A 27,009-nucleotide genomic window follows, 5' to 3' on the forward strand; every position below is an offset into this window, starting at 1 on the left:
CTTTGCTGGTAAACTTACGCTTGGTATTTGCAAAAATTGGTTGAGAAACGCTGTTTTAAACAAACCGCCTCGATCAGCTGATTTTAAGCGCGCTGCCGCGTCTCGCTTGAGTAATTAATAGTCAACACACGTTTCACGGTTGAGTGAAAACGTCTGGCAAAATTTCAGTTTCGTTTCAACCTCGTGTGAATGTATGGCCTTTGTATAACAACGTTTTATTTTTTAAAGGGTTGATTTGCAAGGCAAGGAGTTTGAAACGGCGGAACAATTACTGTACAATGAACAGGTGTTTAGCCTTTAAAGTTACCAAAGTTATCATCTGTATATTTGCAACGACCTGAAACTCACAGAAAACTACTTTTATGTTGATTCTCTACAGTGCTGGTTTAATAATAGTACTAGACGTTGGTTTAAAAGTGAAGTGTCGCAGGAAAGCGTAAAAAATAGAAGCTGGAATCCAAGTTAAGTGCTATACGCATTAGTTACTGCAGAAGTGCGCCTCCACGACTTACGTTGACTTTAGATAGAACTTTGTTGTAAATAATAATTTTATCCAGTAAACTACACAGCGGCAAGACGCCATTGGCGAATTGTGGAATCGTTGATTGGGATTACTTCCTACGTTAAACTATTAGCGCCTTCATTTTCACCCCGTCAACTATGCGTTGATGAACAGCGTGGAAAAACATTCCTAAGCGAACCCACGACAGTACCGCATTTTATGTCACAAAGACAACATGACGTCACGAAATCTCTGCCGTTTGTAATTCAAGTTAAGCTTAGAATGGAAACATTACAGGCTTAATCGTTTAAAGTTCGCAACTTACGTTGGCTGCAATGCTTTTTTGTCTCACAATGAAGGTAGCCTAATACAGGAAGCAATTTACAACTATTGCCAACATTTTTGGGCATAATGGTTGGAGTTTGGAGTAATACGTGGTAAGAAATAAAAAGCCCATACAGAGGTAGGTAACATTTTGAACGTTTGAAATATCTCATTTGAGTGTATATAAGAAATTGCCACTGTGCTATCTGACTCAACTAAATCGAAACTAAACAAACTGCCATTTCATTTCAAAGTGCATACTGTCAGGTCGCTTATAAATTTATTGTAAATTAAAAAAATTCAGCATAGCCCTCTTCAATATCTTACAGCGCAGTAAAAACATGACTGGAATAGGCGTTCACATCGTTGCCCCAATAGTTCGCGTTTTTCCAGCAGCCTCGTGAAACTACATAGCACAAGAGTGACTCCTGTTGGGATTAGCGGAGTCAAATGCCGACTCGATTTGCCAGAACGGCCCAACAAGGAAAACAAAATCGACGTGAAATTATTAACACATTAAGCACAAAGAGACATGGGTCATCTTCTAGAACACGAAAAAAGTTCGGAGCAGTTTGTTGGGCCGATGCAACACATCGATCACCATAACACGTGACTAGGGACAATAGCCGCAGTGGCTTTGACACTATAAAGTAACGACTTCTGTGGATGCTGATTAAGATAGAATCTATCCGTTCATTGATTTTAAGCAGTGGTTCCCAAACTTTTTTGGCTGGTGGCACACTAAAAACATCTTACATTTTTCGCGGCACACTTTTAACAGATCAACAAAAGAATCATTCTACAATCGCCCTTAACACACGACAAACTTTGTGTAAATGTCTCAATATTATTATTTGTAATGGTAGTTCGTGTTTAAGTTGAAAATGATTGCGTGTATGCCTTTTGGTAATGGAAATACTCTATGGGGAATCTACGTGTTTATTGTTTCTCGACAAATTTTTGCATTGATTTTCCTTCTAACGATCTAGATTCTAGACAATCTGCAAATTATATTATTTGAAAAGTTTTGAAAGAATAAAAATGGAAAAGGAATTTGATTCTGGTCATATTGGTGGCCTAATGAAAAAGCTCAACATGTAAGTAACTTTGCAACTGGTACATCGTGAAAAATCTTTAGAAATATGCAAGTTTTAATCTTTCTTCAGACAAAGGCAAAATGGCGACGAAACTTGTGACATTCGGTTGAAATGTGATGGAATGGATTTTTATGCGCACAAACTTATTCTTGCAAATTTGTCCTCATACTTTAACAGATTATTCTTCATTGAGGTAAATTCCTAAATATATTATACTAAGGTGTTTTAGAGTTGTTAAGCTGCTTAATTTTCAAATTTAGATGCAAGAAAAATATCAAGATGTGATTGAGATTTCCGCTGTAAACTCCGCTACATTTGAACAAATATTGAATTTCGCCTACACTGGAAAAATTAAAATAAATCGTGAAAATGTAGATGATGTGCTAAATGCAGCAAACTATTTTTTACTGAAAGGTTAGTAAATAAAACCATGATAAACATATGAATTTAAAAAATTCCCTAAAACTTGTCCGTAATTAGACTATATTTACATTTAATTTAATTAACAAGCAACATCTGCATTTAAATGGCTAATTGTTTTTATCAGTAATAAATGCAGTCTATTTAAAAGTATATATGCGCTTAGATTTATAATATAAAATTATGATTACCAATATTATTGCCTTGTTCCTGGGAAGATTTACTCAATTTTTGTTGCACATTTCTTCTGGAAACATTGGATTACAACAACGCCGTGCAATGTTGGAAAACTGGAGAACAATTGTGCATAGAGACATTGAAAGACACAGCTCAACAATTTATCACCGATAACTTTGCAATGTTAACTGATATTGAGGCTATTAATGCAATGGATAGAACAACATTTGAGGAATTTCTAGCATATAAATCGAAGGATGTAATTGTTTTTTAAAGTTAATTTTTGACATACCAACTTTTCACTTACTTTGTTTAATTTTTAGGCAAAAGGTGAAGAAAAAGCTTTTCAATTTACAGTGGCTTGGGTGAAACATGATTTGGAAGAAAGAAAACATTCATTTCCACAACTTTTTGAATTGATTAATTTTAAGTTACTAAGCCTTTCGTTTTTTTGCTTTGACTTGGCTGGCGAGGTAACTTAATACAAAGTTTGTGTCAATAAATCATTAAAAACTTTATGTCTTTGAAAATTAATTTACCTTTAACATTTCAAGAGTTTGGTTCAGTCATTTCAGGAATGTCTACTTCGATTGGCAAATCACTTGAAGTATTTACATGGACCTCGTAAGTAGCCTAGATTCCTTTAATACCCCTCATTGATTGTGGATAATTATTCATTATTTTATTTTGTTGATTATTATCAGTCAATTACGTTTTTGATATTATGAATCAATAATATCCAGATGAATTTTATATAGTAGATTAATTGAAACTTTTTTTAATAGTTACAAAATGGAGCATTTTGATCATGAATGAAAATTCAACCATCCTAAAAATGTTGGACGTAAATGCAAAAGTTGAAAAAGAAATGGCGGTAAGTTGAAAAATGCAGTCTTTTTTGCACATTTGTTTTCTGTTTTGTGTTGTAATACTTTGCAGATATTAAACGAACCACGACGACAAGCCAGCTTTGCTAATTACAAGAACTACTTATATATGATCGGTGGTTCTAGCGATGAGGAAAACAGAACTGACTCAGTGTTCAGACTGGATGTAAGATCACCAAATAAGGGTTGGGAGAAACAACCTTCAACTCCTACAACACGGCGAAATGCTGGAGTGGCTGTTCTTAACGGTAAACAATGATCACAACGTTTACTTCTCAGATTACAACAAATCCCTAAAGTAAAATCAATGCCTCAATATAATTATGAAACAGAGTAGGGCATATATTTCGATATACGTACAGTAGATATGCATGTGAATGGGCACCGTCTAGTATCTATATCTTAAATCAGTGGACAGTGGTGTGTAACCAGCGGCCCGCACAGGGCAAATGGACTATGTTGCCTGTGAAAGGCTGGAGTTTAGTCTGGCAACTACATTTGTATTTTATATTTAAATAAGTTAGGTGTATCGCTTAGTCATTTGGTCAAGCTTACATCTGCATTTCTACCGAGAATATCAGGACAAAATTATGTTTTGTATGTTGTTGCACAATTAGGATTGTACTTAGTAATTCCCGTGGTTGTAAATGTAATATTTGTTCAAACGGACATGAGTGGGCATTTTTCTAAACTATAAGTGTACCGGTATACGAATTTCTTCATCGAACTAAAACACCTGTAGAATGCACTTTAGATCGTTTGCACTTCAGCTGAATAAAATAGGTAAGAACTGCGTTTGGCTCGCGCTCTAATTGAATACACACATTTGACACGTCGGTTTAAAAGTTTACATACCCCTGTATTAAATACACAATACCTACACATTATACATATTCTCTTTGATTTCCAACATTTCTAATTCCAGTACGAAACCAAATATTGCCTTAGCGGGAGCGATACAAAAAAAAACATACAGCACAGAAAAATGCCACACTGTGGAAAGTTCTTCAATAACAGGTTTTATAATGCAATCAGAAGCTTAGCACAGAATTATCTGCAAAACATAATTTGTAACATATTGAAGGAGGCTTTCATTGATTTAAGAAGCATTTGACAATAAATGAATATACAACGTTTCTCTACAGGTGAGTTGTTTGTGTTCGGTGGTTATTCACAGGATGATGGAAGTTGGACCTGGGTGACACCTTTTAAACTCAAACCTGACGAAGAGGGAAGTGAATGGATAGAAATGAAAGATTGTACAAAGGCCTGCCATTACCTTGTCGCCTGCAAAGGTAAAGTTAAACTTGTTTATTTTGCTCCTTATGTGTAATTTATCTAACAAGTGTTTTTACTTGACTGATGACCGATTTTACTACTAGCAAAATCTAGAAGTCTGCGTTTTACGCGATTTGAACACTTTTACCCGACTTAACCCATTTTCAATCACTTCCATACACATTATATGAAAGCATTGTCAAGGTTATTCTATGTGAATAGTGTTTTTCTCAATGTTGGATCCAGGGTTTAAGCCACTTAGATTTTAACATTAAATGGGAGAGAATGGAAAATCTTTTAAACATTTTTGTTGTTCTGGTATTGCAATATTTATGTCATGATGGCATCCACGCCAAATTAACCATTTTGCATATTTCTACTCTTAAGCGACCTTAACATGTAAAAAGTAAGAATCTGCTGCGTAAATGTAACAAGGTTTACCAATTGGCTAATTTGGTTCTTACTGTTGAAATAATGGCGATAATACTGGAGTCTATTAAACTATGTTTTAATCCTTATAATATCCAACTCGTTTCAGACATGTTATACGCTCTGCATTATGGCAACCTAACATGTGAGAAATACGACCCTATTACTGAAACACCAACATTAATCCACAATCTACCAGTTGGTTGTGTAAAGCTTGTGGCAATGGAGGGTCAGTTGTATGTGATTTGTAAGGGTGAGTTTATTTTTACATATATTACACTCGAAACAAAGCTCGGTATGTTTAATACATCACTATGATTAAGTTATATTCCGTTTAGATTTCCTAAGTTCCTAAAGTATGTCGTACAACATAAAACCGTAAATAAAATACCGGTAACATAGTATTTAAATTACGCAACAAGCAGAAACACAAAAATTTTGTAATCACAATATTATTTAATGAAACTCTATTTGTTTCCTCTTACGTATCGTGGTAAAAATGTTGTTTTTTTTTGCAATTTTTAACCTATTTTACTTTGTAGAGGTCACCAAGTTGACCTTGAAGAAGTACGAACCAGAGAGCGGTGATTCGAGTGACGTCTTTGAAAAAGATGACGTAGATGAGTTTCGTGACGCTTGCATAGCTCATGGGGAGTTTGTGGTTTCATATGAAAGGTGAGAAACTTGATGATTGTTTTGTGATATTTCTGTTGGTTATTTAGAACGAATCCAACATGAAAATTTAAACAATGTGATGCATGTTGTTATACTAAATGTTTACCTCTAGTGTTTATTTATTGTAATTAAGTGATTTACTCTACAGTTCTTTTGGTACTTGGATCACTAATAATAGATAAAACTACAAATTTATAAAAGAGTAATTCCCAAACTGTGCAAAGTTCACTTACTATAGGGTCGGAACCTACGGTTATGGAGTTCGACCGTTGTACTAATTTCAAACCCTGTGTTTTGTTTTTGCACTCTAAGCCTTAAAAAGAGCTGTATTCAGTCTTACTGCTCTCTTTGAAAATATAACCGAGTATAAACTGCATCAATTTAAAAATTCGTAACACCAAGATGATAACATAATTTGAATACAAATGTCCAAAACTTAAACATTGTAAGGCTGATAGTATCGTTTGCCATTAATGCCAAAAGTTACACCGTTTTTTCCAGTGTCAAAAATACTTCACAAAAACGTATAATTTACTAGTTGGGATTGCAGGACCACTGCCATGAATGATCACGACCGCAACGTTTCATTTAAAATCACCACCTTTAAGCATAACTGAGAAGTTTAACAGAGTTGTGCATAGATAAGTTGGACTTCAGATGAAATCAGGGTGTTTATTGTTATTAGCACGGCAGTGCCATCTTGTGTCCGTTCATATATTTTGACGTATCTTCTTTACCAAATATTTTTATCTTTTCACGCAGTCATCAGATGGTGAAAGTGTATTCATACAACTTTGAGAAGAAGGAATGGAGGTTTATTGCTGAGAGTAGCGACCTTTCAAACTACTGTAAACTAATTCCCCTTAATTCTGATCCGTTTGACTATTAAGTGATCTACATAGAACACCTTGTATCTATAAATCATTTGTACATATATAAATAACCCAAGATGTTTTGCTTTTGCATTTTGTATTTTTTATAATGTATATAGCGTTAGTGTATCTTTGTTGTAAACAGGGCGGCCGCGGGATCGATGCAAATAACCCGAGTCTGCCTCCGACCAAATGTGCGATTTCGTCGAGTCCAGAGTCTGGCTCCGACTATATTCTGTATTTCAATACTTTACGTAACCAAACTAAGGTGGGTATTCAACAATCCACTCGTAAAGTTGTCACATATCTCATCCACCCTAAATAAAAGAATGGAAAAGTTTAATATGCTATTCCACCTTTACAATTTACAGTTTGCGGCCTTATTAGTTTCGAAATTCTGCACTGTGCATGCGCACTTAGGGACTCGGGTAGTCTTAAGTAGTGAAACAAACCGACTCTGCCGACTCCCGAGTCTTATTCCGCAGTTCTGGTTGTACATTGCTACGCTTTTTTCATTTGAAAGTCGATATACTTAATAAGTGCAAAACTAACAAACGTGTTTACAATTTTGTCGTTAACTATTTCAAAAACCTAGTTCTATAGGATTGATTTGAAGTCTAGAATATTTAAAACCAACAAGGTATTTTTATTTAAAAGAAAAGGAATGTTAAGGTCATAGCGTTCATTTGTCATATACTCTACTTTAAACTAAATATTGTTTTCAAGAAGCAACTGTGTTGTGTAGTCTAGCGTTAAGTTGTTACGAATGCGTTTCTTTCCAATTTTTCTCACCTTATTTCGGAATATTTATTATTTTGCTTTTTTAACATTAATCGGAAAACTATGTATATTGCGTGTAGAACCGATATAAAACTTTCCTCAAAATAAATGTTGATAGAATCATCCGTAAATACCATGGACACACTAATGCGTTACACGCTAACATTTTATGCCAGTCGCTATAAACATGCAACGTACGCGCGTTACAAGTGTTTACGAATGCCTTGAAGTGCATTCGAGTGACGATGTTTCGGAAAAAGTGATTTTCTCCTTACACAATCAGCTGTTGTTGTTGACTATTTTAAATCTTACACTTTCTGCTGAATTCAAAGTACAATTTTAAGGCTGAGTGACAAAATATGGGAAATTCCTTTGTTTTGTCATAGGTGAAATATTAAACCAGTTGATTGATTATTGTTGAGTATGTTAGTTGTATCAACATTGGCGCCATAACACTGTGACGTAAGAAATACTAGGAGTGCAGAATACAGGTGTGTTGCTCTAGGTCAAACGGACTCCAGCCATAAGACCGAAATAAGAACAACATCAACGTCGGAATAAAACATAGTTCGGAATAAGACCAAAATAGGACTATATACCTAATAGTCGCAATACTGTCTAAATCAGAAATTGAGCGGCGCCCCAACGGCGCCGGTCGAACTGGTGCATCCAAACGTCTACACCAAAATAGCCGAATCCGGACCGACGGCCACCGATCGTCCCACACCCTCTACCTACCGTTTCAGGTGTATTTTGGCCTTTTAAACCTTATTTCGATGAATTTAGGCCTTATTCCAACATATTTAGGTCTTATTGAGATCTTATTATGTGGTGGATATTACTATGTATTTGGCTTTATTATGTTTTTGGTATCAATGCTATGGTATTACAGATTATTTTGCTTTAGATTTTGTTGTCTTGTAGGATAACGCCGACCACAACTAAATAATAACACTAAGCTATTCAAAAATAACTTGCCGCCCACTAAAAATGACTCTGCATCCCACAATTGCCGACCACTGAAGTACATGAAGAATTAAATTCATAACACTTTCCCAAAGTAGTTTAATTGCACCGTTTCATTGTCAGTATGACCATGATTATTTTCACAGTGGCCCAAGGCCAGCTATAATATGATTGTCTGTTTCTCTCAAAACATGCAGAATTTGTAACACAAAATGACTTCGATAAAAATAATCCAAACAACATCAACAAATAAATACATAAAAAAGTCAAACTTTGAACCTACGTGTCGAAACATCTTCCCGTGTTTACAGGGTTAGATCCATGAGTTATAGTTCCTATTGTGTGTTCCCAGGTCAAACATACAGCAACGCAAGTAGCACAATACAGCAATAACTCTAACATACAACACCGTATTACTGATTCAGTCGCATTTTCCACGTTATTATAGGCCCTGGTCAAATAATTAGGCAGATGTTGTTTAAGGGCGTTGAAAGCGTTCACCTGAAATGAGAAACCTGTAGTTTATCAGCTTGGGATTCAAGACCAACATCGGGTACTAGCTACAAATATTTATTCCAACCAATATATCAATCTATGTGGTCAATAGTTCATGCTTTGTTATTATAGAATTTAAACTAAAGAGAAGACATATTAAGTGCGTGGTGATTGATCGGCTTTGCTTTACATGACGATGCTTTGGATACAAATAGTAAAGAGAAGTGATGAACGGAAATGTGGAGGTGCGATTTCGTGACGTCACGCTCTCACAACGCTATGAAGTTTTTAAAAGAGGAACTAAATTAGCTGCCAATTTAGTTAAGCCGGTACAAAGAACATACAGCAGCAGTAAGTGCGTATTAGCTTTAAAATTATTGAAATATTAGTTTTGAAAACTAAAGCATAATGGAAAGGGATTTTGATTCTGGTCATGTGAGCGACCTAATGAAAAAGCTCAACATGTAAGTAGCCCTACAACCAATACATTGTAACAGTTTGTATAAAATAAGCAAGTTTTCTGCTGTCTTTCCAGACAAAGGCAAAATGGCGACGAAACTTGTGACATTCGATTGAAATGTGATGGAAAGGATTTTTATGCGCACAAAAGTATTCTTGCAAATTTGTCAGAATACTTCAACAGGCTATTCTTCGCTAAGGTAAATTCCTCCATATATTTTGCAGGGATTTGAGAGATTTTCAACTCATTGTTTTTCCAAACTTAGATGCAGGAAAAGTTCCAAGATGTTATTGAAGTGTCTGCGGTAAACTCCGCTACATTTGAGCTAATATTGAATTTCGCCTACACTAGAAAAATTACGATAAACCGTGTAAATGTTGAAGATGTACTGAATTTCTTTAAATCATGAAAATGCATTAACGAATAAATTTATCGAGTTTTTTATAAGATTTTTATCACATTTTTTCATCATGGTCATGGACGACGCCGTCTGAATTCAAATTTTTAACATAGCAAACGCAGCATTTTGCGCCTCACGCGAACCCTTTATTGTTTTTTCGTAAATGCAATTAGACCTATGGTCAATTACCAAAATATCCTAGGCCCTTGATTAACAGTATTTACAGTTGTTAAGATGAACTGCTCAAAAAGTATGCGTTTAAACTCCATAATTGACTGTTGAATTTATTTAGGTTTTTTTCGATCCCTGGTTTATTCCATAACAGAAGATAAAAAAGTTGCCGTGACGGAAAGAACCAGATAATCCTATTTTGGTGACTAGGGGTTTTGTAGAAAGTAAATACAAAGTGTAGAAGCGGACACAAGAAGAAGGCGATTAATAAGATAAAAAAAATGTTCGGTTTGGCACATTAAGACATCACTAGACAGTAATTGCTTCCTTCAGGAAACTGTATTTGATATATGCACTTAAATAAGCTCTATCAGGTCAAAATCGGCTTTTGAAATGGCAATAAAATATTATTAAAATACCAAACATAAAACTCACTAATATTCATTATTTATTGAAAAGGTATACTTGATTTTTGTTGCACATTTCTTCTGGAAACATTGGATTGTAGCAACGCCGTACAATGTTGGAAAAGTGGAAAACGACTCGACATTGAAGTTTTAAAAGAAACTGCTCAACAATTTATAACTGATAACTTTGCCATGTTAACGTATATTGAGGCTATTAATACAATGGATAGAACAACATTTGAGGAATTTCTACAAGCAAAATCAAAGAATGTAAACATTTTGTAATAATTGATTTATATATTTGTTTAAATGACACGAACTGTGACTTACATTGTAAAATTTTCAGGCAAAAAGTGAAGAGAGAGCTTTTCAATTCACAGTGGCTTGGGTCAAATACGATTTGGAAGAAAGAAGACATTTATTTCCACAACTTTTTGAATTGATTAATTTTAAGTTACTAAGCCTTTCGTTTTTTTGCTTTGACTTGACTGGCGAGGTAACTTAATACAAAGTTTGTGTCAATAAATCATTAAAGCTTTATGTCTTTGAAAATTAATTTACCTTTAACATTTCAAGAGTTTGGTTCAGTCATTTCAGGAATGTCTACTTCGATTGGCAAATCACATGAAGTATTTACATGGACCTCGTAAGTAACTTAGGTTACTTTAATATCCCTCATAGATTGTGGATAAATTATTTATTATTTTATTTTGTTGATTATTATCAGTCAATGACGTTTTTGACATTATGATTCAATAATATCCAGATGAATTTTATATACTAGATTAATTGATACTTTTTTTAATAGTTACAAAATGGAGCATTTTGATCTTGAATGAAAATTCAACCATCCTAAAAATGTTGGACGTAAATACAAAAGTTGAAAAAGAAATAACTGTAAGTTAAAAAATGCAGTCTTTTTTGCACATTTGTTTTCTGTTTTGTGTTGTAATACTTTGCAGATATTAAACGAGCCACGACGACAAGCCGGTTTTGCTAATTACAAGAACTACTTATATATGATCGGTTGTTCTAGCGATGAGGAAAACAGAACTAACTCAGTGTTCAGACTGGATGTAAGATCACCAAATAAGGGTTGGGAGAAACAACCTTCTACTATAGATAAACGGCGAAATGCTGGAGTGGCTGTTCTTAACGGTAAACAATGATCATAACGTTTATTTCTCAGATTACAACAAATCCCTGAAGTAAAATCAATGCCTCAATATAATTATGAAACAGAGTAGGGCATATATTTCGATATACGAACAGTAGATATGCATGTGAATGGGCACTGTCTAGTATTTATATCTTAAATCAGTGGACAGTGGTGTGTAACCAGCGGCCCGCACAGGGCAAATGGACTATGTTGCCTGTGAAAGGCTGGAGTTTAATCTGGCGACTACATTTGTATTGTATATTTAAATAAGTTAGGTGTATCGCTCAGTCTTTTGGTCAAGCTTACATCTGCATTTCTACCCAGAATATCAGGACTAAATTCTGTTTTGTTTATTGTTGCACACTTAGAATTGTACTTAGTAATTACCGTGGTTGTAAAGGTAATATTTGTTCAAACGGACATGAGTGCGCATCTTTCTAAACTATAGGTGTACCGGTATACGAATCTCCTCATCGGAGTAAAACACCTGTAGAATGCACTTTAGATCGTTTGCACTTCAGCTGAAGCTGAATAGATAAGAACTGCGTTTGGCTTGCGGTTTAATCCGAATACACATATTTGACACTTCGGTTCAAAAGGGTACACACCACTGTATTAAATACACAAAAACCTACACATTATACATATTCTCTTTAAAGCCAGGTTTTATAATGCAACCAGAAGCTTAGCACAGAATTATCTGCAAAACATAATTTGTAACATATTGAAGGAGGCTTTCATTGATTTACCTAAAGAAGCATTTGACAATAAATAAATGTACAACGTTTCTCTGCAGGAGTGTTGTTTGTGTTCGGTGGTTATTCACAGGATGATGAAAGTAAGACCTGGGTGACACCCAGAAAACTTAAACCTGACGAAGAGGGAAGTGAATGAATAAAAATGAAAAATTGTACAAAGGGCTCCCTTGACCTTGTCGCCTGCAAAGGTAAATAATTTGATTTTATAAGTAATTTATCGAACAAGTGTTATTACTTATTTTTCTGGACGACTTACTTTTACTGAGAACTAAAAAAAATGTAGAATCCTGCCAACACTTTTACCCGGTTAAACCCAATTCCAATAACTAGGTCATAACTTCGTTAGTCGGGCTCCGGTGTAAACTCAAATAAGGAAAGTGACGGGGATTTTGGTTTGAGGGAGAGTATAAAATTAATTTTTTCAGAGATGACGTCATAAGTTACGGTCATTAAAAAGTGACGTTAAGAAACTTGATGTTCTGGGTTAAACTCGTGCGCAAAAGTGTAAAAAAGGTTTAAATCATCTCACCGAGACAAAGCGTTTGCGAAACACTTGCGATTATAAGTTTCAAAATTCCATATATTTACTTAGAGAGGCGACGTGGTGTATTAGGCATTATCGAGATTAATTTAACAAATAAGTTTTGAGTCATTTAACAGCAGCTCAATTGTTCCAAAAAAGCTCAAAAGTTATACAATGCGTTTATCTTGTTAAACTTTCATGTTGGAGAGGTGATAATTTGGATTTAACAGTCATATTAGATTCTGGCAAAAAGCAAAAAAGTACATTAAATATATGAATTTAGCAGAATTTAACGTTTTGAGTCTACGCGTCTATAGCCTATGATCATATACATCAGGGGTCGGCAACCCTTGGCACACGTGCCACTTTTGGCACGCCAAATGATTTAACGTTATATCATTTTAATAAGAAAGTTCAACCTATCACATTATTAACATTATTGTTACATCATTAACACTAGCGCTAACTAAATGGTTACACTAAAATTGTTGTTTGCACTAACCGTTCAAATTCCGTCACAATGCCCCAAACAATAGCGATGTTTGCAATGCATTCTACATTAAAAGTAAGCACGTGTGTTTTTGTGCGACTGAGAAACCAACTAAAAGCGAAACTGATATCGTAGTTAAAATAAACCCGAGTTCGACTCTCGAGTCCGACTCCGGTCAAATGTGCGATTTTGTCGAGTCTCGAGTCCGACCCTAACTACAGCCTGTATTACGCTAATTTACGTAACCAAAATAACGTGGATATTAAGCAATCCACTTATGGGGGTGTGTTACGTGCTTAATTAGCACTACAAAATTATCACCGGTTGCTAATTACGCCGACTGTAAATTCTAACATTCATTATTAATTTTGCGCCTTTGTTCTTAAATGTAGGGCTAGGAATTAGGTTTTCGCATTTCGAGACATGTATAATTAATTGTATATTAACGTAATATTCTTGTGCGCTGTGGTGTTCGCCGTTATTTGAACTTTAGACATGTTTTTTCCTATCTCCAAACATTTCTGCAAATCTCACGATTATTTATCGCTTGTTTTCCGGCGCGGTTTAACTTCTCACTAAAAGGTCCGCCCAATGTTATCTTTCCACGAAACGGCCGCCCTGTAAGGCAGGCCTGGGGTTTCCGGGAGCGCGTCGGTTCTCGTGAAAAGGAGTTTTGTTTTAGCGTATATTACGAGCGGCTCACCGCCTACAGCGGAGAGAGACGTCTGGGTGTAGGTGTGAAATTAGCGAGTAAAACTTTAAGTTTCATTATGCTCTGTCTGTCGCCTTTGTAAGTAATTGTGTGTGTCTAAGTGTCATTATTGTTTGTGGTGTGGTAATATTCCACTCTTGCAACCAATACATCTGTACATTGGGTTTTCTTGTTGTGGTCTTTAATATAAGTTCTCTTTGGTAGGTTATTTATTGCCCGAAAATAAGAACTCACAGCGACTTTACAGGAGGCCTAGGTAATTTTCTAGAATTACTAGTAAAGTCGTAACAGGTGTCATACAATTCATTCACTCACAAACATGGTTGGAAAATGTTCTACAGTATGCTATTCCACATTTAAAATTTCCAGTTGGCGGCCATATTGATTTTGAAATTTGGTACTGCGCATGCGCACGTCGGACTTAGGACTCGGGTAGTTTAACGTGGTCTCACTCGAGTCCCGAGTCTCAAGTCCGACTCCGCAGCCCTGCTTCTAGGTATCGGCTAAAAAGCGTCGAAATATATTCCAAAATAACCGGCACATTATTTTGTATTAGTTACAGTTCGTTTTTCAGCAGTGTTATGGTATCTTTACAGAATTTATCTGATGAATTAAGTTTAATAGAGTCTCTCATCTCCCAAGATTCGTAAATTTTTGTCAGATCGGTACTCGAGCAAAACTATGAAAAAACACCCCGAGTCCGACTTGTGCGCATGCGCAGTACCAAATTTCAAAACTGATAAGAAATCAAACTGTAATTTGTAAAGGTGGAATAGCCCATGATGGCTTATATTGCATGACATCTATGTGGGGATTGCTTAATATCCATTTTATTTGAGTTAGGTAAATCGGTAAAATACAAGCTGTGGAGTGGGGAGTCTGAGCCGGACTCGGGACTCGATAAAATTGCACATTTGGCCGAAGTCGACTCGGGAGTTTCGCTCTGTCAATTTTTGGCCGGAGTCGGACTTGGGCTGTTTGTAGCTCTGACTTCGGAGCCCTGGTTGACAGTTCAAAACCCAACATAGAAAAATGTTTGGCACGCGAGTTGTAGACATTTTCACATTCTTCATAAACTGGCTGCATACAAAAGGTTGCCGACCCCTGATATACATAAAATAAGTAATAGACATTCTTTTGGGAACGCGATAACTTTATCGTTTATAGCTTGATAATAAATTGCAAAGCCAAAAAGGTCGAGTAGATCAACATCATCTTAATTAAAACGTTTCGATACGAACTTGTATCATCTTCAGTTAATGTCATTTGGGCTTTGCAATTCATTATCAAGCTACATTGCAGATCCGTGGATAAGTTTATCATTTATATTGTCCAAGTCAGCAAAATTCTAATTTAAATTGGACCATTAAACTTTTAATGTTATTTTCATGTTTAAACGACGCAAAATATTGGCGCGTGCTGCAAATACGACAGAATGGAAATTCAATTTTATGTCTTCTAAATATGTTTGTGTGTGTTAGAGTCGTAATATTTACGTCTTGATGACATCCACTTCATATTAGACATTTTGTATTAAATGTACCTTAACATAAAATTAAATGTACCTTAACATTTGTTACATTTTTCTGCTGCGTAAATCGTAACAAGGATTTACCAATTGCCTGATTTGTTCTAAATGTGGGAATATTGGCGATAATAATGGAGTCTATTAAACTCTGTCCTTATCATATTCAACACATTTTCAGACATGTTATACGCTCTGCATTATGGCAATCTGACATGTGAAAAGTACGACCCTGTTACTGAAACATCAACATTGATGCATCAATTAACAAAGGGTTGTGAAAAGCTTGTGGCAATGGAGGATCAGTTGTACGTGATTTGCAAGGGTGAGTTTAATATTTCTACATTTATTTCCCTAGAAGATAAGGCTCGGTATGTTCAATACAACACTACTATTAAGTCATACCCCGTTTAGATTTCCTAAGTTCCTAAAATAAGTCGTACAATATTAAAACGTAAATAAATGTTTACAGTATTCATACTACGCAACAAGAAGAAACACAAATGTTTGTAATCACAATCTTATTTAAATAAAACTCTATTTTATGCTTACGTATTTTGGTGAAAATATAATTTGTTTGGTTTGCAAAACTTATTTAACTGTGTAGAGGTCACCAAGTTAACCTTGAGAAAGCACGAACCAAAGAGCGGTGATTCGAGTGACGTCACTAAAAAAGATGACGTAGATGAATTTCATGACGCTTGCATAGCTCATGGGTAGTTTGTGATTTCATATAAAAGGTGGGAAACTTCGCGATTATTTTGTGATATTTGTGTTGGTTGATTTGGATGGAGTCAGCCTAAAAAGTTAAATAATGTGATGCATGTTGCTCAATTAAGTGATTTACTCCACTGTTATTTTTGATATTGCGTCATTACTTATACATATACTAGATATATATGAAGAGCAATTCCTAAGCTGTGCAACGTTCACTTACTTCAGTGGAGGGGAACCTACTGTTATGTAGTTCAATCTTGTGCTAATTTCATACCATGTGTATTGTTGTCGCTTTCTGTGAGTTTACTGCCCATGTAGCTTACACGCCTTATGCACGCGTTGCTCGCATTGGTATTTCGCTTGCGTCCAATAATTATTGGTTTACGTTGGAAGACATAAACCTTCTAAGCCCAAATACAAATTTATAATCTACAAACCCTGTGGAGGTACCTGGGCCCTCAATAACAAGAAAAAGAATACAACATCTAATTAGTAAGGGCCGCATACATTTGCCGCGTGTAACAAAAATAGCAAGTCTTGTGTTTGGCAAGATTTCAGGGATGTTTAAAGTCATTATAATGTGAAACGAAAAGTATTGAATATAACTCTCTAATATTGTCAACTTAGGAGAATGTTTGTACTTAAACATTGAACTTTAAATCTTGTGTTGTATATTTGGAAAATCTTAAAGCGGATCTCCAACCCTGAGTAACGTAATTATATCAAAGTCTCAAAACTCATTCGTATTGTTTAGCCTCGAAAAGAACTTTATGGAGTCTTACTCGTTTTGAAAATATAACTGAATATTAACTGCAGTCAATCAATAAATTCGTAACACCAAGATGACAACATAATTGGCACAAAATGTCCAAAAAATTAAATAAAGTAAGGCTATTAATTTCGTTGCCCAATAGTCCCGAAAATATACCTCTCATTTCATTGTCAAAAAACTCCACCAAAACGGATAGCTTACTAGTTGTAATTAACACTGCAATAGATGATCACAACCGCTACATTTAGTTAAACACCACCACCTTTAGGCACAACTAACAAGTTTATTGGAGTTGTGTATAGACAGTATGAGCCTCAGAAGAAATTAGGGATAAAGTATTTGTTGGTATTTGCATGACAGTGTCATCTTGTGTCCGTTCATATATTTTGACGTATCTTGCTCACCAAATATTTTTATCTTTTCGCGCAGTCACCAGACGGTGAAAGTGTATTTGTAGAAGCCATTTTGTCATATTGTGTTTACACAGAGAATTTTTGTTTTTAATCGATGTGTCGTAACGGAAAATTTTCAGTAAAAATCTATGGCCTAAATTCTTTGTAACCATATTCTAATGTTTACGTTACTCCTTGCAGCCAATGTGCAAACGATAAGCGGAAAGTTTTCGGTAAAATTCCGTTACGTAGATTTCTTGCAACCACATAATATTTGCAGCGAATTTGCAAAATTCAAATTGTTGACACCAATTTTTATGCGTCAAGGTATTTACATCCGTTTTTTTTTGTATATGTTTCAAAACACCGCGGTCTGAACATTAGTCGGTTTCCCCGGTTGTGTGATTTTTAAACTGTTGACATTTTAACTGGAGGCAGAGGCTGTTTCGCAATCGCATTTTGACGTAAAATTTGTATGTTTCGCGTCAGAAATAAGTGTGAAAAAGGTTTAAACCACGCCTTGTTATCACGTGATATTTTGTTAAGTATTATAAGAATTAATGACGTAAATCTTTCTTTATCGCAGAAATTTTCTTAACTGATTCTCGTCTATAAATAGCGTGTTCAATCAATATAAAAAAAGAGAGATAGAGGCTTTTATAGCTTCTACTCAGACAGCAACTTGAGTGCTTTTGTGACTGAACCAGAGGAGGCTTTTACAGCTTTTACTAAGACAGCAAAATTGACTGTTCATGTATCTGAACTAAAGGAAAGAATTGGACCTGAATGGCCTTCTGAAGACAGGCCATCTCAAATCTTGTAGGAGTGTGGTCGATTCATCTTGGCAATTATATAAATGAAGACTCATTAATCGGACCCATACCCCCACATATTCATATAACTTTGAGAAGAAGGAATGGAGGTTTATTGCTGAGAGTAGCGACCTTTCAAACTACTGGAATCTAATTCCGCTTCACTCTAATCCGTTTGACCATTAAGTGATTTACATAGAACACCTTGTATCTATATAAACCATTTGTACATATATAAACCTTTTGTACTTATATAAACCTTTTATACATAATATAAATCATCTATATATATAAATCAGAAATAAAGCTGTGAACCTCTTTTAAAACACTAATTATAAACAAAGTAATATTTCACTATTTAAGCAATCAACAAAAATTATACTAAAATTTATATTTAAAACATGTGATTGTTTCTTTTTAAGTATTTGTTAACCATAAAGTTGTGGCCATGTTACTGTATTACTTTGAATAAGTAATTTTCCGCTTTGATACGTTTTGTGAGCAATCGTGTAACCTTAAAACAACGGCCGGTAATAAAATGTATTTGCAAAAGTAACTGTAGAAAAACCAATTAATAGTAGATAAACAATTTTCAACATATTTTGTGGTGGAAAAGTAAGAACAAATAAGTAACCTTTTTGTTTTTGTTGGGGGTGTATGAAACGTGACGTCACCAGGTAAATGTAACGTCAAATGGTAAACGTGACGTCATAAAGTTTCATCTACTCTTGACATCATAAAGAAGTAGCCTTAATAATTTCAATACGAAAGCTACATAACGATGTTATCGCAATTAAACTTATTCGAAGCGCTCAAAAGGTGTGTAAAACATAAGCACACGAGGCAAAAACTCACGGAAGAAAAACAGAATCGTACGCTTCGTCATCTGCAGTGCAAGTCAAAAATAATAAGTCAGGTCGTAATTAGAGCAAGTCGACTCCAAGTCAAGTCCTTGTCTTAAAAAATTTAAACCTTGGTTCTAATCCGATTATTATGAGCCATTACTCAACCGAAAAATAACACAAAATGAAACATATATCAAGCATAACTGCTTTATGTGCAAAACTTAACATAAATAACACAATTTTATAAAAAAAGAATGCATAATAGGCTACACTTCAAGTCAATTATCCCAAAGACTTAAGTCAAGTAAAATCATTTGTCCAAAAGACTTAAATCACGTTATGAGGAATAGTTTAATATTAAATTTATTGTTTTATAAAATTATATATTTTTAGTCGAACGTGTTTTGTATTTTTATTTGTGGTTCCCCAAAGTCTTTTACGCAGTCAGGTGCCATTCCAAATGATTTATTTGGGCTTACACTGTTGTAATTGAAGGGTTCAGCCATATTTTTTTCAATTGTTCGCGGGTAATGTTAAATGTGTTGAGCTACCAAATTTGAAAGCAAGTAAGACTTGAATGTAATCTATCCACTCGCATTAACAATATTAATGGGACTTGCCTATTTATAATAAACTTGATAATTTGCTTTGTAGTAAAGATGCCTTGGACTTTTTGAATTTGATACCGTTCCGCGAGCTCAAAACGTTTGAGAACCACGATTAAACGGCCATTCGTCTAGTGTTACCCACCATGTAATCATTTTATTCTAAAAAGTACCTCGCTAGGCATGGGCCTTAAATGCCCTATTTGGAAACGTTTTCTGTTTCTTGTTTACGCGCGCGTGTGTGTGACTGTGTACGTGTGTGTGCGAACGTGCGTGTGTATGAGCGCTGAGCGAGCAACTGATTGCTGCAAATCTGCAATCACGTTTGCGGCACGCGGGAAAATAATAATCAGCTAACAACGCCGCATTCTTGGCTGTTCAAAACTTCTCACCACAAGTGTTGCGTTTTTAGTGCATTCGAAGTATTTATGAGGTGGACTTGCTAGAGAAAAGCAGATTCATTTCTTGCGTGAAATGTAAAATTAAACATCTCAATTGCAAATCGTTCACTTAAAGAATATTTTCCAACTTGAATGTCAGTCGATTATCAAAAAATTTTTTTTAAATAAAATCAAGGTGCAGCATTTGGATGAAAGGCTCATTGATGAGAAAATTTTATTCCCAACTAAGAGTATTCCCGGTAAGTTAACTTATCAATTTTTAGTTTTTCTTTATAAAAAGTGGTTGTTTTAACGTTTATTACCCTAAAAAATACAGGCCGCGAAAGTTACTTCAAGTTGTTTAGAATTATTTCAATAAAATTGACGCCATTTTATGTCTTAATTTACCTGGAAATTATGGGCGGGAAATAAAATGCTGGTTTGTCTTTTTCCCTTCACAAGACGATATTTACCGAGACTTGTTTAATTCCCGTTGAGCTTAAAAAAACATTTGTTATTTTTTAGTTTCCTTAATTCAGCGTAAAATATTTTATTTTCACCCTTTACAGGTTTATTATAAAATGCAATAAAGGCAGTGTTTGAACAACATCCATATTCCAGAACTTTAAATCAGAAGATATCAACAATTCTGCATTTCCTCTTCTCTACATTCTTGGCTAGTGTTGTGCTCCTAGCAGCTTACATAATGAAGAATAGATATTCCAGGTAATTTTTCTAACAGTAACGCAACAAGTTGTCATGAATTTTCAAGCAATGCATAAATCTGAGAAAATCTTAAGCCAAATCTTGTAGGGGTCTACGGAACCAGTTTAAGAACCCCGGATTTAAATATTCACCATTTTGTCAGCACCTTTTAGTGCACCCTCGATTACATTACTTCTGGAAAACAACCATCATTTGAACACCTTCAAAGATACAATGCTGGTAAATAAAATTGTTTCATTTTAATTTACTTGAGCAACTAATTATGTTTGAAAATTTTTGCCATGATTTTATCCAGAGTTGTAATGGAGATTGATTTACCTCACTACTTCAAATCTTCAGCAACCGGGAATCAAGATGAGTAAAGGACTATAAATATAGACTGCATAATACCAGGTAATTTTATTTTTTGCTTGTATATGTTAAAGTTGTTTTGTAAATGTGTTTAAATTTCACCATTCTGTCAGCACCATCTTGGACCTTTGTACTTCTGGAAAATGACCATTTAAGTACCTCCCAAGATACACAATGCTGGGATAACTGACAAGATTCGTGCCCTGCACTGTGGAATGGAGGAAATTTCCACTGAAGCTTCTATGGAATCAGATAAGTCATCTGCATGATATCTGAATGGAAAACTGTCTATATTTAATGCTACTGATTACATGTTGAAGTTTGTGGCAAGTTTTGAATACTCATATTTGAAAAAAAAATTGTTTTGATTATGATTTCAGTCTAATTTTTCACATTTTGTTTAGCTTGATAATATGATGTGATGTAAGTTATGTTTTGTTCATTTATGTCGGCGTAAAAGTTTAATTTCTCATTGACATTGGATCTTAAGGAGCTCAATGAGGTCTTTACCTCTATTCAGTAGTGGTTGCAATTTTTGTTAGGGTTCCATGCAAAGTAACCAGACAACTTTCTAAACAGTAATATTGTAATTTTGTTAATGTCTAAAAACTTTGCTACTCTGGAACGGGCATGTGTAATCCAGAATAGGGGTGAGACTATTTTTCTAGTAGTTATCAATAATCTCTGTAGATCACTAAATGTTTGGACATTTTAAGTGTTTAATAAATAGTGCCTTCACAGCTTAAAAGTAGCACACATACCTTACTTCAGAGGAATTGCGTTATTAAGTAGCTTACCAAGTGTAGTTGTGCCAATATTCACAATACCATTTTGTGATACAGTTAGCTGACTTAGGTATTAAGCTCTTGGTGTCTTTTGCACTTGATTTAGAGTGTGAATATAATTAAGTTTCCACAACAGGTCTATCTGTACACCCATGACGATTGTAAGGCTGCGGTTTGTTGAATTAGTATGACAGTACAGTTTAAAGTACAGTTTAGCTTGTACCCTATGGAGTACAGTTTAGCTTGTATCCTATGTTTTTTAATGGGTAATAGTTTATTCGCTTGGCATGTTTTAAACTTTTTGTTCAGTTTCAAACTTATTTTATAGTAGTTTAGTCAGTTTCATCTGTTTATTTCAGTTTCATAACTGAAACCATTTGATGTTTCCGTAGTTAGAAGTAAGTTTGATGTTAACTTGATAATTCTTGGTGATTTTTTTTCCTTGTGATTAACCTGGGCTCATTTTATTATTATTTATGCTCATTTGTGTTTAGTACCTTTACTTGATGATGTAAGGTGTCCACTTTCCAGCAGTTGTTAGATTAATACTTATTTTTTCATGTGTTGTGGAAGTTGTCCAGTTACTGGGATATTTTAGCTGTCTTTGTTTTGTTGTTGGTGTTAGTCAATTAAAATTGCAACTACATTGCACTAAACTTGATAGAAATGTAAGATCTTCTGTGGCGTGGAAGGCTTGTAGTTTTTGGTTTTATCAACTCTAGTCTATACTGCATGTCAAGATCTTTTTTCATTTAGGTTATAATGTTGAAGCTAAGTTTATTAGTGAACTGAACTGTGCAATTTAATAAGTTAATTTTCTAACTTACCTCAATTGGAGGCAAGTGTTAGGATTTTTGCATAATGAAGTTGGTTTGATATTGGAGCTTTCCGTAATACTGAACCACAGTGAAATGAAGGTATTAAAATCATTTCCAAATTGAAGGATAAGTCTGGGTTTGACACCGCTTTCTTCCTTTGGTAGTTTGTTAATGCTTCTAATTTTGTCATCTTTAGAAAACATAATTTCGATCACAATGTGCCCACAAGATTTATATGCAAGTAAGTTTTGTCCAGCGTTGAGGGAGTGAGCTTGTCTATTGATTATACTTAACAGCATGTAAGACATATCTTATAACGCAGTTAGTGAAGACCTGTGGCAAACTTTTATGTTATGTATTTTTGGCATTTGTCACGGCACATCAGGAGTCATTTTCGACCGTTTTTCATTTTTTTTGCCGAAAGGTCGTTTTTCATTATTTTTGTTGAGCAACGCCGATATGTTAAAACTTTGTTTTGTGATATGGTCACCGGTTTTTCACCCTTTTGTTCACGTCATCTGAAGGAACCAATTTTATATTTTCTAATTAGTATTGGTATTTGTATTTAGAAAATCTTTTTGCAGTTTGGATAGTTGTGAAGGTAGCAAAGAACTGACATTCATAACTTAGTATCATATTTTGTCAACCCTTCGAATATTGTAGATTGTTACCACATGATGTTATGTAAGCAGTTGTAACATTATAATCCTTGTGCTGATGTAGATGCTAGCCATCCCACATTTTGACGTTGGATAACAGCTCGTTGTTGTTGTTGCAAATCTTCTACATTTTAAAGGCAGTATCCCAGTGTAGCAAACTTAGCATATTAACAAAAAATGTTTCTTTTTACCTGGTTACTGTATAGTACTTTCACTTCTTGGGTTGGTTTGATATTAGATCTTTCCAGTTGCTTTTCAACCAACTTCATAATTTATTTGTATTCATTATGTTGTTTAGCTTTACAATATGTTTTAAACTACGCTATGTTTTCCTTAAACAACATTCATTGGAAAACAACTCTAGCAGGAGTTGGATTGACTGATGCTTTCTTACTTCGGTAGTTTGTTAATTGCTTTTATAATTTAGTCTTTAAGATGCATCTATGCCGGGTGCATATGCCCCCAAGATTTCAAGGAAAGTAAGGTTTGTCTGGTGAATTTTTACAATCTGCCTTCACCAGTCACAGCTTTATCCCATTAATAATTTTGTATTTTAGTTCTTTATATTTAAAAAAAATCTTTTTATTTGCTTAACTGATGAGTGAGCGCTCTTATTAGTTAATATAGATCTTCAATTTCTATTTTTTGCCCCAGAAACCCATGAAATATCTTTGTAAATCTGTTTATGGGCACGTTATGATCGTTTAAATTAATCTTGGTGTTTCGAAAAATTATTTAGGTAAAAATGTACAACGAACAAATCTCGGGTTTTATTTTTTTTGTTGCTTAACTATGGGAATATCGCAGTGTGGCAAACATAGCATACTAACAAAAAAATATTGTTTTTTTTTATCTGGCTGCATTTACTACGCTGTGCCGAGGCTAACAACGATGTCAGTAAAATCTGCTAAGAGTGGTGAAATTAATTTGTTTTTGTCCAAAAACTACAGAGAATTCATAACCGTAATATGGTCCTTTTTCTCTTTTAGCATTTTGTTTGCATGAAGTTCTCAGGCCGGCATTCAAAGTTTGTTTGCAAATCGGTTATTGTTACTTTAGAGATTTTACAGTAGTTTTTGTGCTAAGCTTTGGATAGGACACTGTTTCAGGGGATCCAATTTTTAACTGAGTCTTACCATGAATGGCCCATCCTTGCGTTAACGATAACCAAAGCAATAGGCGCTAAACATCTCCCGAAAAACGTTAACAAAAAAAACGGGAAAAGAAGGTAAGGATAGTCAGAAGTCTTGGATACGGTAAAGTAATGAAAGCTTACCAGGTTATCATCCGGTGTAAACTTTGTAGGAAAGTGTTGCTTCTAACGCAACAGATGCAAACGATTTCCTTGCAAGCTGTTAGGTCCTGCAGACGTTTCCAACTATCACAAAACTCCGCAACATCATATGGTCGGCCTAAAATTCGGTCTGATAAGGTTGTATAAAAGAAAAGGTGAAAAAGATAGGTTATGACTTTAAATAGCATGTCGTCATAGATGTTTCGAACGTCCTAGATGCAGTAAACTCGCTTTGTTGACGAGGCTTCGCTTCTACAGATGAAAGTTTGCTGCTGGGCGTAGCTTCAACAAGCAAAACTTTTAACGGGACAATAATAGGTTTTTCGTGCTGCAAAACGACAAAATCTGCGGCTCGGCTGACAGAGAAGCTGCAGGTTGAGAAACAGAATCGTTAGAATATTGGCACAGTAGTCGGTGGAACGACTGAACTGGTGGCAAAGAAACATCCTTTCTTTCTAAAAACTTTTGATTAGAGAAAGAGCGGAAAAACAGGTTTAGAGAGAGCCTAATTGCGGTAGACATAATTTAGGGATAGAAAAGTTGAGATGAATGCCCTTACGACTCAAACCATTTCCTTTCTTAATATTACCTAGCATGGCAGCTAGACGCGTTGACGTTTTGTCGATGCAAGCTTCAAGTTAGCTTGAAACCTAGGAAAAGAAAGCAGAAAAATTATTAGTTGACCTAATGATTTTTAAAAGAACAACACACGGATAAATAAAACTAAAATAGGTGGAAAATCGTGGTTAGAAATATGTTAAATTCCAAAAAAGGGTTAATGTAATTATTGTAGAATGTTAGTACCGTAAGTCAGAAGGTATTATGCGTGTTCTATTTCTCTATCTGGTTTCGTAGCGTCACATATCATATTAATTTTATAACAATGCGGTTCAGAGTCGCAACGCAAAACAGGAAATTCGCCCAACAGTAAAAATACATTAATCTTTTATCATTATGTTGGTACTCTTTAACTTATGTTATTCTTTTGCACTGTAAATTGTAATAAACTCTTTAACTGTTGCGCCACTAGTATAAGTCTATTGGCGGAGCTTTCTTTCTTTGTTAGTTTGGTTAAAACTCTTTATTTAGTCATCTTTAAGAAATGTATTTTCGCTCGTTTTGCCCCCCGAGATTTAAAGGGAAGGAGGATATCTCTGTTAGAATGTTACAATCTACCTTTCGAGTGAGCTTGTCTATTGATGAGAGTGTAGTGCATATCTTCAAATTGCTTATGGTTAATGTGCCATACATTCTTTGCGAAGTGTTGCAACTTCGTATAGTTTTTATTTCTCTTCAGAAATCAAGTTTGATCTCAACTTGATCACAAGGTATTTTGTTTTTCAGTTTTTGAACATATGATCTGCTTATTAAAACAGGTTCCTCTGGCAATATATATCATTTTCTACCAACGTTTCGGCTTACTATCCGGCAAGCCTTCGTCAGGGACTGACACATATTGCCTGGTAGCAACAGCATATTCATATGATCTGCTTATTACTAACACGAATATTGTTATCGACGTTTCAACGTCCTATGCAAGACGCCTTTATCAGGATGATGTCTTATCTTGCAAGACAACTGCCAAGCTATGGTTAAGGAAATTATAATTTCCCTTCTACTTGTCCACCTTGGTAAATTCAAACTTGATATATTTGTGTTTTGTTGTGTAAGCACACCAGTTTTGACATCTTGAACATATTTTAAGTGATGATAACGACTGTCGTAAATCTGTATTACATTTAACTTTGTTGAAAAAAGTCTCGAGGCTGTAACCCAATGATTCGAATTGGCATTTGATATTTTAATAAACTTTGCCTGTGAATTGAACGGTGTTTAAAAGGCATTAACAAAACTTCCCAATTCGAAAATTGCGCTGCCATAACATTCATCATGTAACAATATATATGCCTGTCGCTTAGCCATGTGTCTTTTGACAATAATTCCATATGATCAGTTTGATCTGTGTTAAAACGGGGTCGATATTTTATATTTAAACAACGGCGTCCCTAGCAACTTACAGCAAATCGCAATTACAATTGTGGCCCTTTTATATTGCTTTGTTCCTCAGTAAGCAATTTTCGGCAAGCAATTGCTCGTAAATTTTACAAAAAAATCGGAATAATAAAATTTATTTTGTCTTGTCCAGCTTTTCACCTGAATGTCATTTTTTATGACAAATAAGATTACCATATTATATAGAATGGTCTTCAGTTAGTCCACCAACCCATTGCATACACAGCCTCTTGCCTTTTAGCAACAAGACTACATAGGCTTTTCTTAGTGTTGTTACCACACTATGAGTAATAGCTTGCTGAAAGTCCTATTAGTTACCTTTTCTGTTACCAA

The 27,009-nt window shown here is 34.9% G+C and overlaps 2 protein-coding genes across 2 annotated transcripts in view; both read left to right on the top strand.

Annotated features, from left to right (window-relative positions):
- Positions 1-1,815: 1,815 nt before the first annotated feature.
- LOC146165583 (zinc finger and BTB domain-containing protein 7A-like) overlaps positions 1,816-27,009 on the top strand; it is a 70,342-nt gene continuing 45,148 nt past the window's right edge. The window contains exons 1-2 of the mRNA XM_083382464.1: positions 1,816-1,923; positions 1,993-2,116. Coding sequence (XP_083238590.1) covers positions 1,868-1,923; positions 1,993-2,116 — 180 coding nt within the window. The 5' untranslated portion in view covers positions 1,816-1,867. The remainder of the gene's footprint in view (positions 1,924-1,992; positions 2,117-27,009) is intronic.
- Positions 2,215-6,678, top strand: LOC146165584 (kelch-like protein 38). The gene is made up of 10 exons (XM_083382750.1): positions 2,215-2,337; positions 2,562-2,779; positions 2,844-2,993; positions 3,075-3,144; positions 3,306-3,394; positions 3,460-3,655; positions 4,553-4,702; positions 5,224-5,367; positions 5,657-5,789; positions 6,552-6,678. Exons 2-10 carry the CDS (start codon positions 2,702-2,704, stop codon positions 6,676-6,678), a joined length of 1,137 nt encoding a protein of 378 aa, XP_083238876.1. The 5' UTR covers positions 2,215-2,337; positions 2,562-2,701.

Source organism: Ascidiella aspersa, chromosome 2 (assembly GCF_963924565.1).
Source record: "Ascidiella aspersa chromosome 2, kaAscAspe10.2, whole genome shotgun sequence".
Classification (NCBI taxonomy): Eukaryota; Metazoa; Chordata; class Ascidiacea; order Phlebobranchia; family Ascidiidae; genus Ascidiella; species Ascidiella aspersa.

What these genes read in the sequence shown, in the direction of transcription:
- LOC146165584 (XM_083382750.1), top strand. Translation starts at nt 2,702, where the DNA reads ATGTTAACTGATATTGAGGCTATTAATGCAATGGATAGAACAACATTT. An exon ending in GAAGTATTTACATGGACCTC is followed by an intron (nt 3,145 to 3,305) that starts GTAAGTAGCCTA and finishes TTTTTTTAATAG; the next exon opens with TTACAAAATGGAGCATTTTG. An exon ending in AAGTTGAAAAAGAAATGGCG is followed by an intron (nt 3,395 to 3,459) that starts GTAAGTTGAAAA and finishes AATACTTTGCAG; the next exon opens with ATATTAAACGAACCACGACG.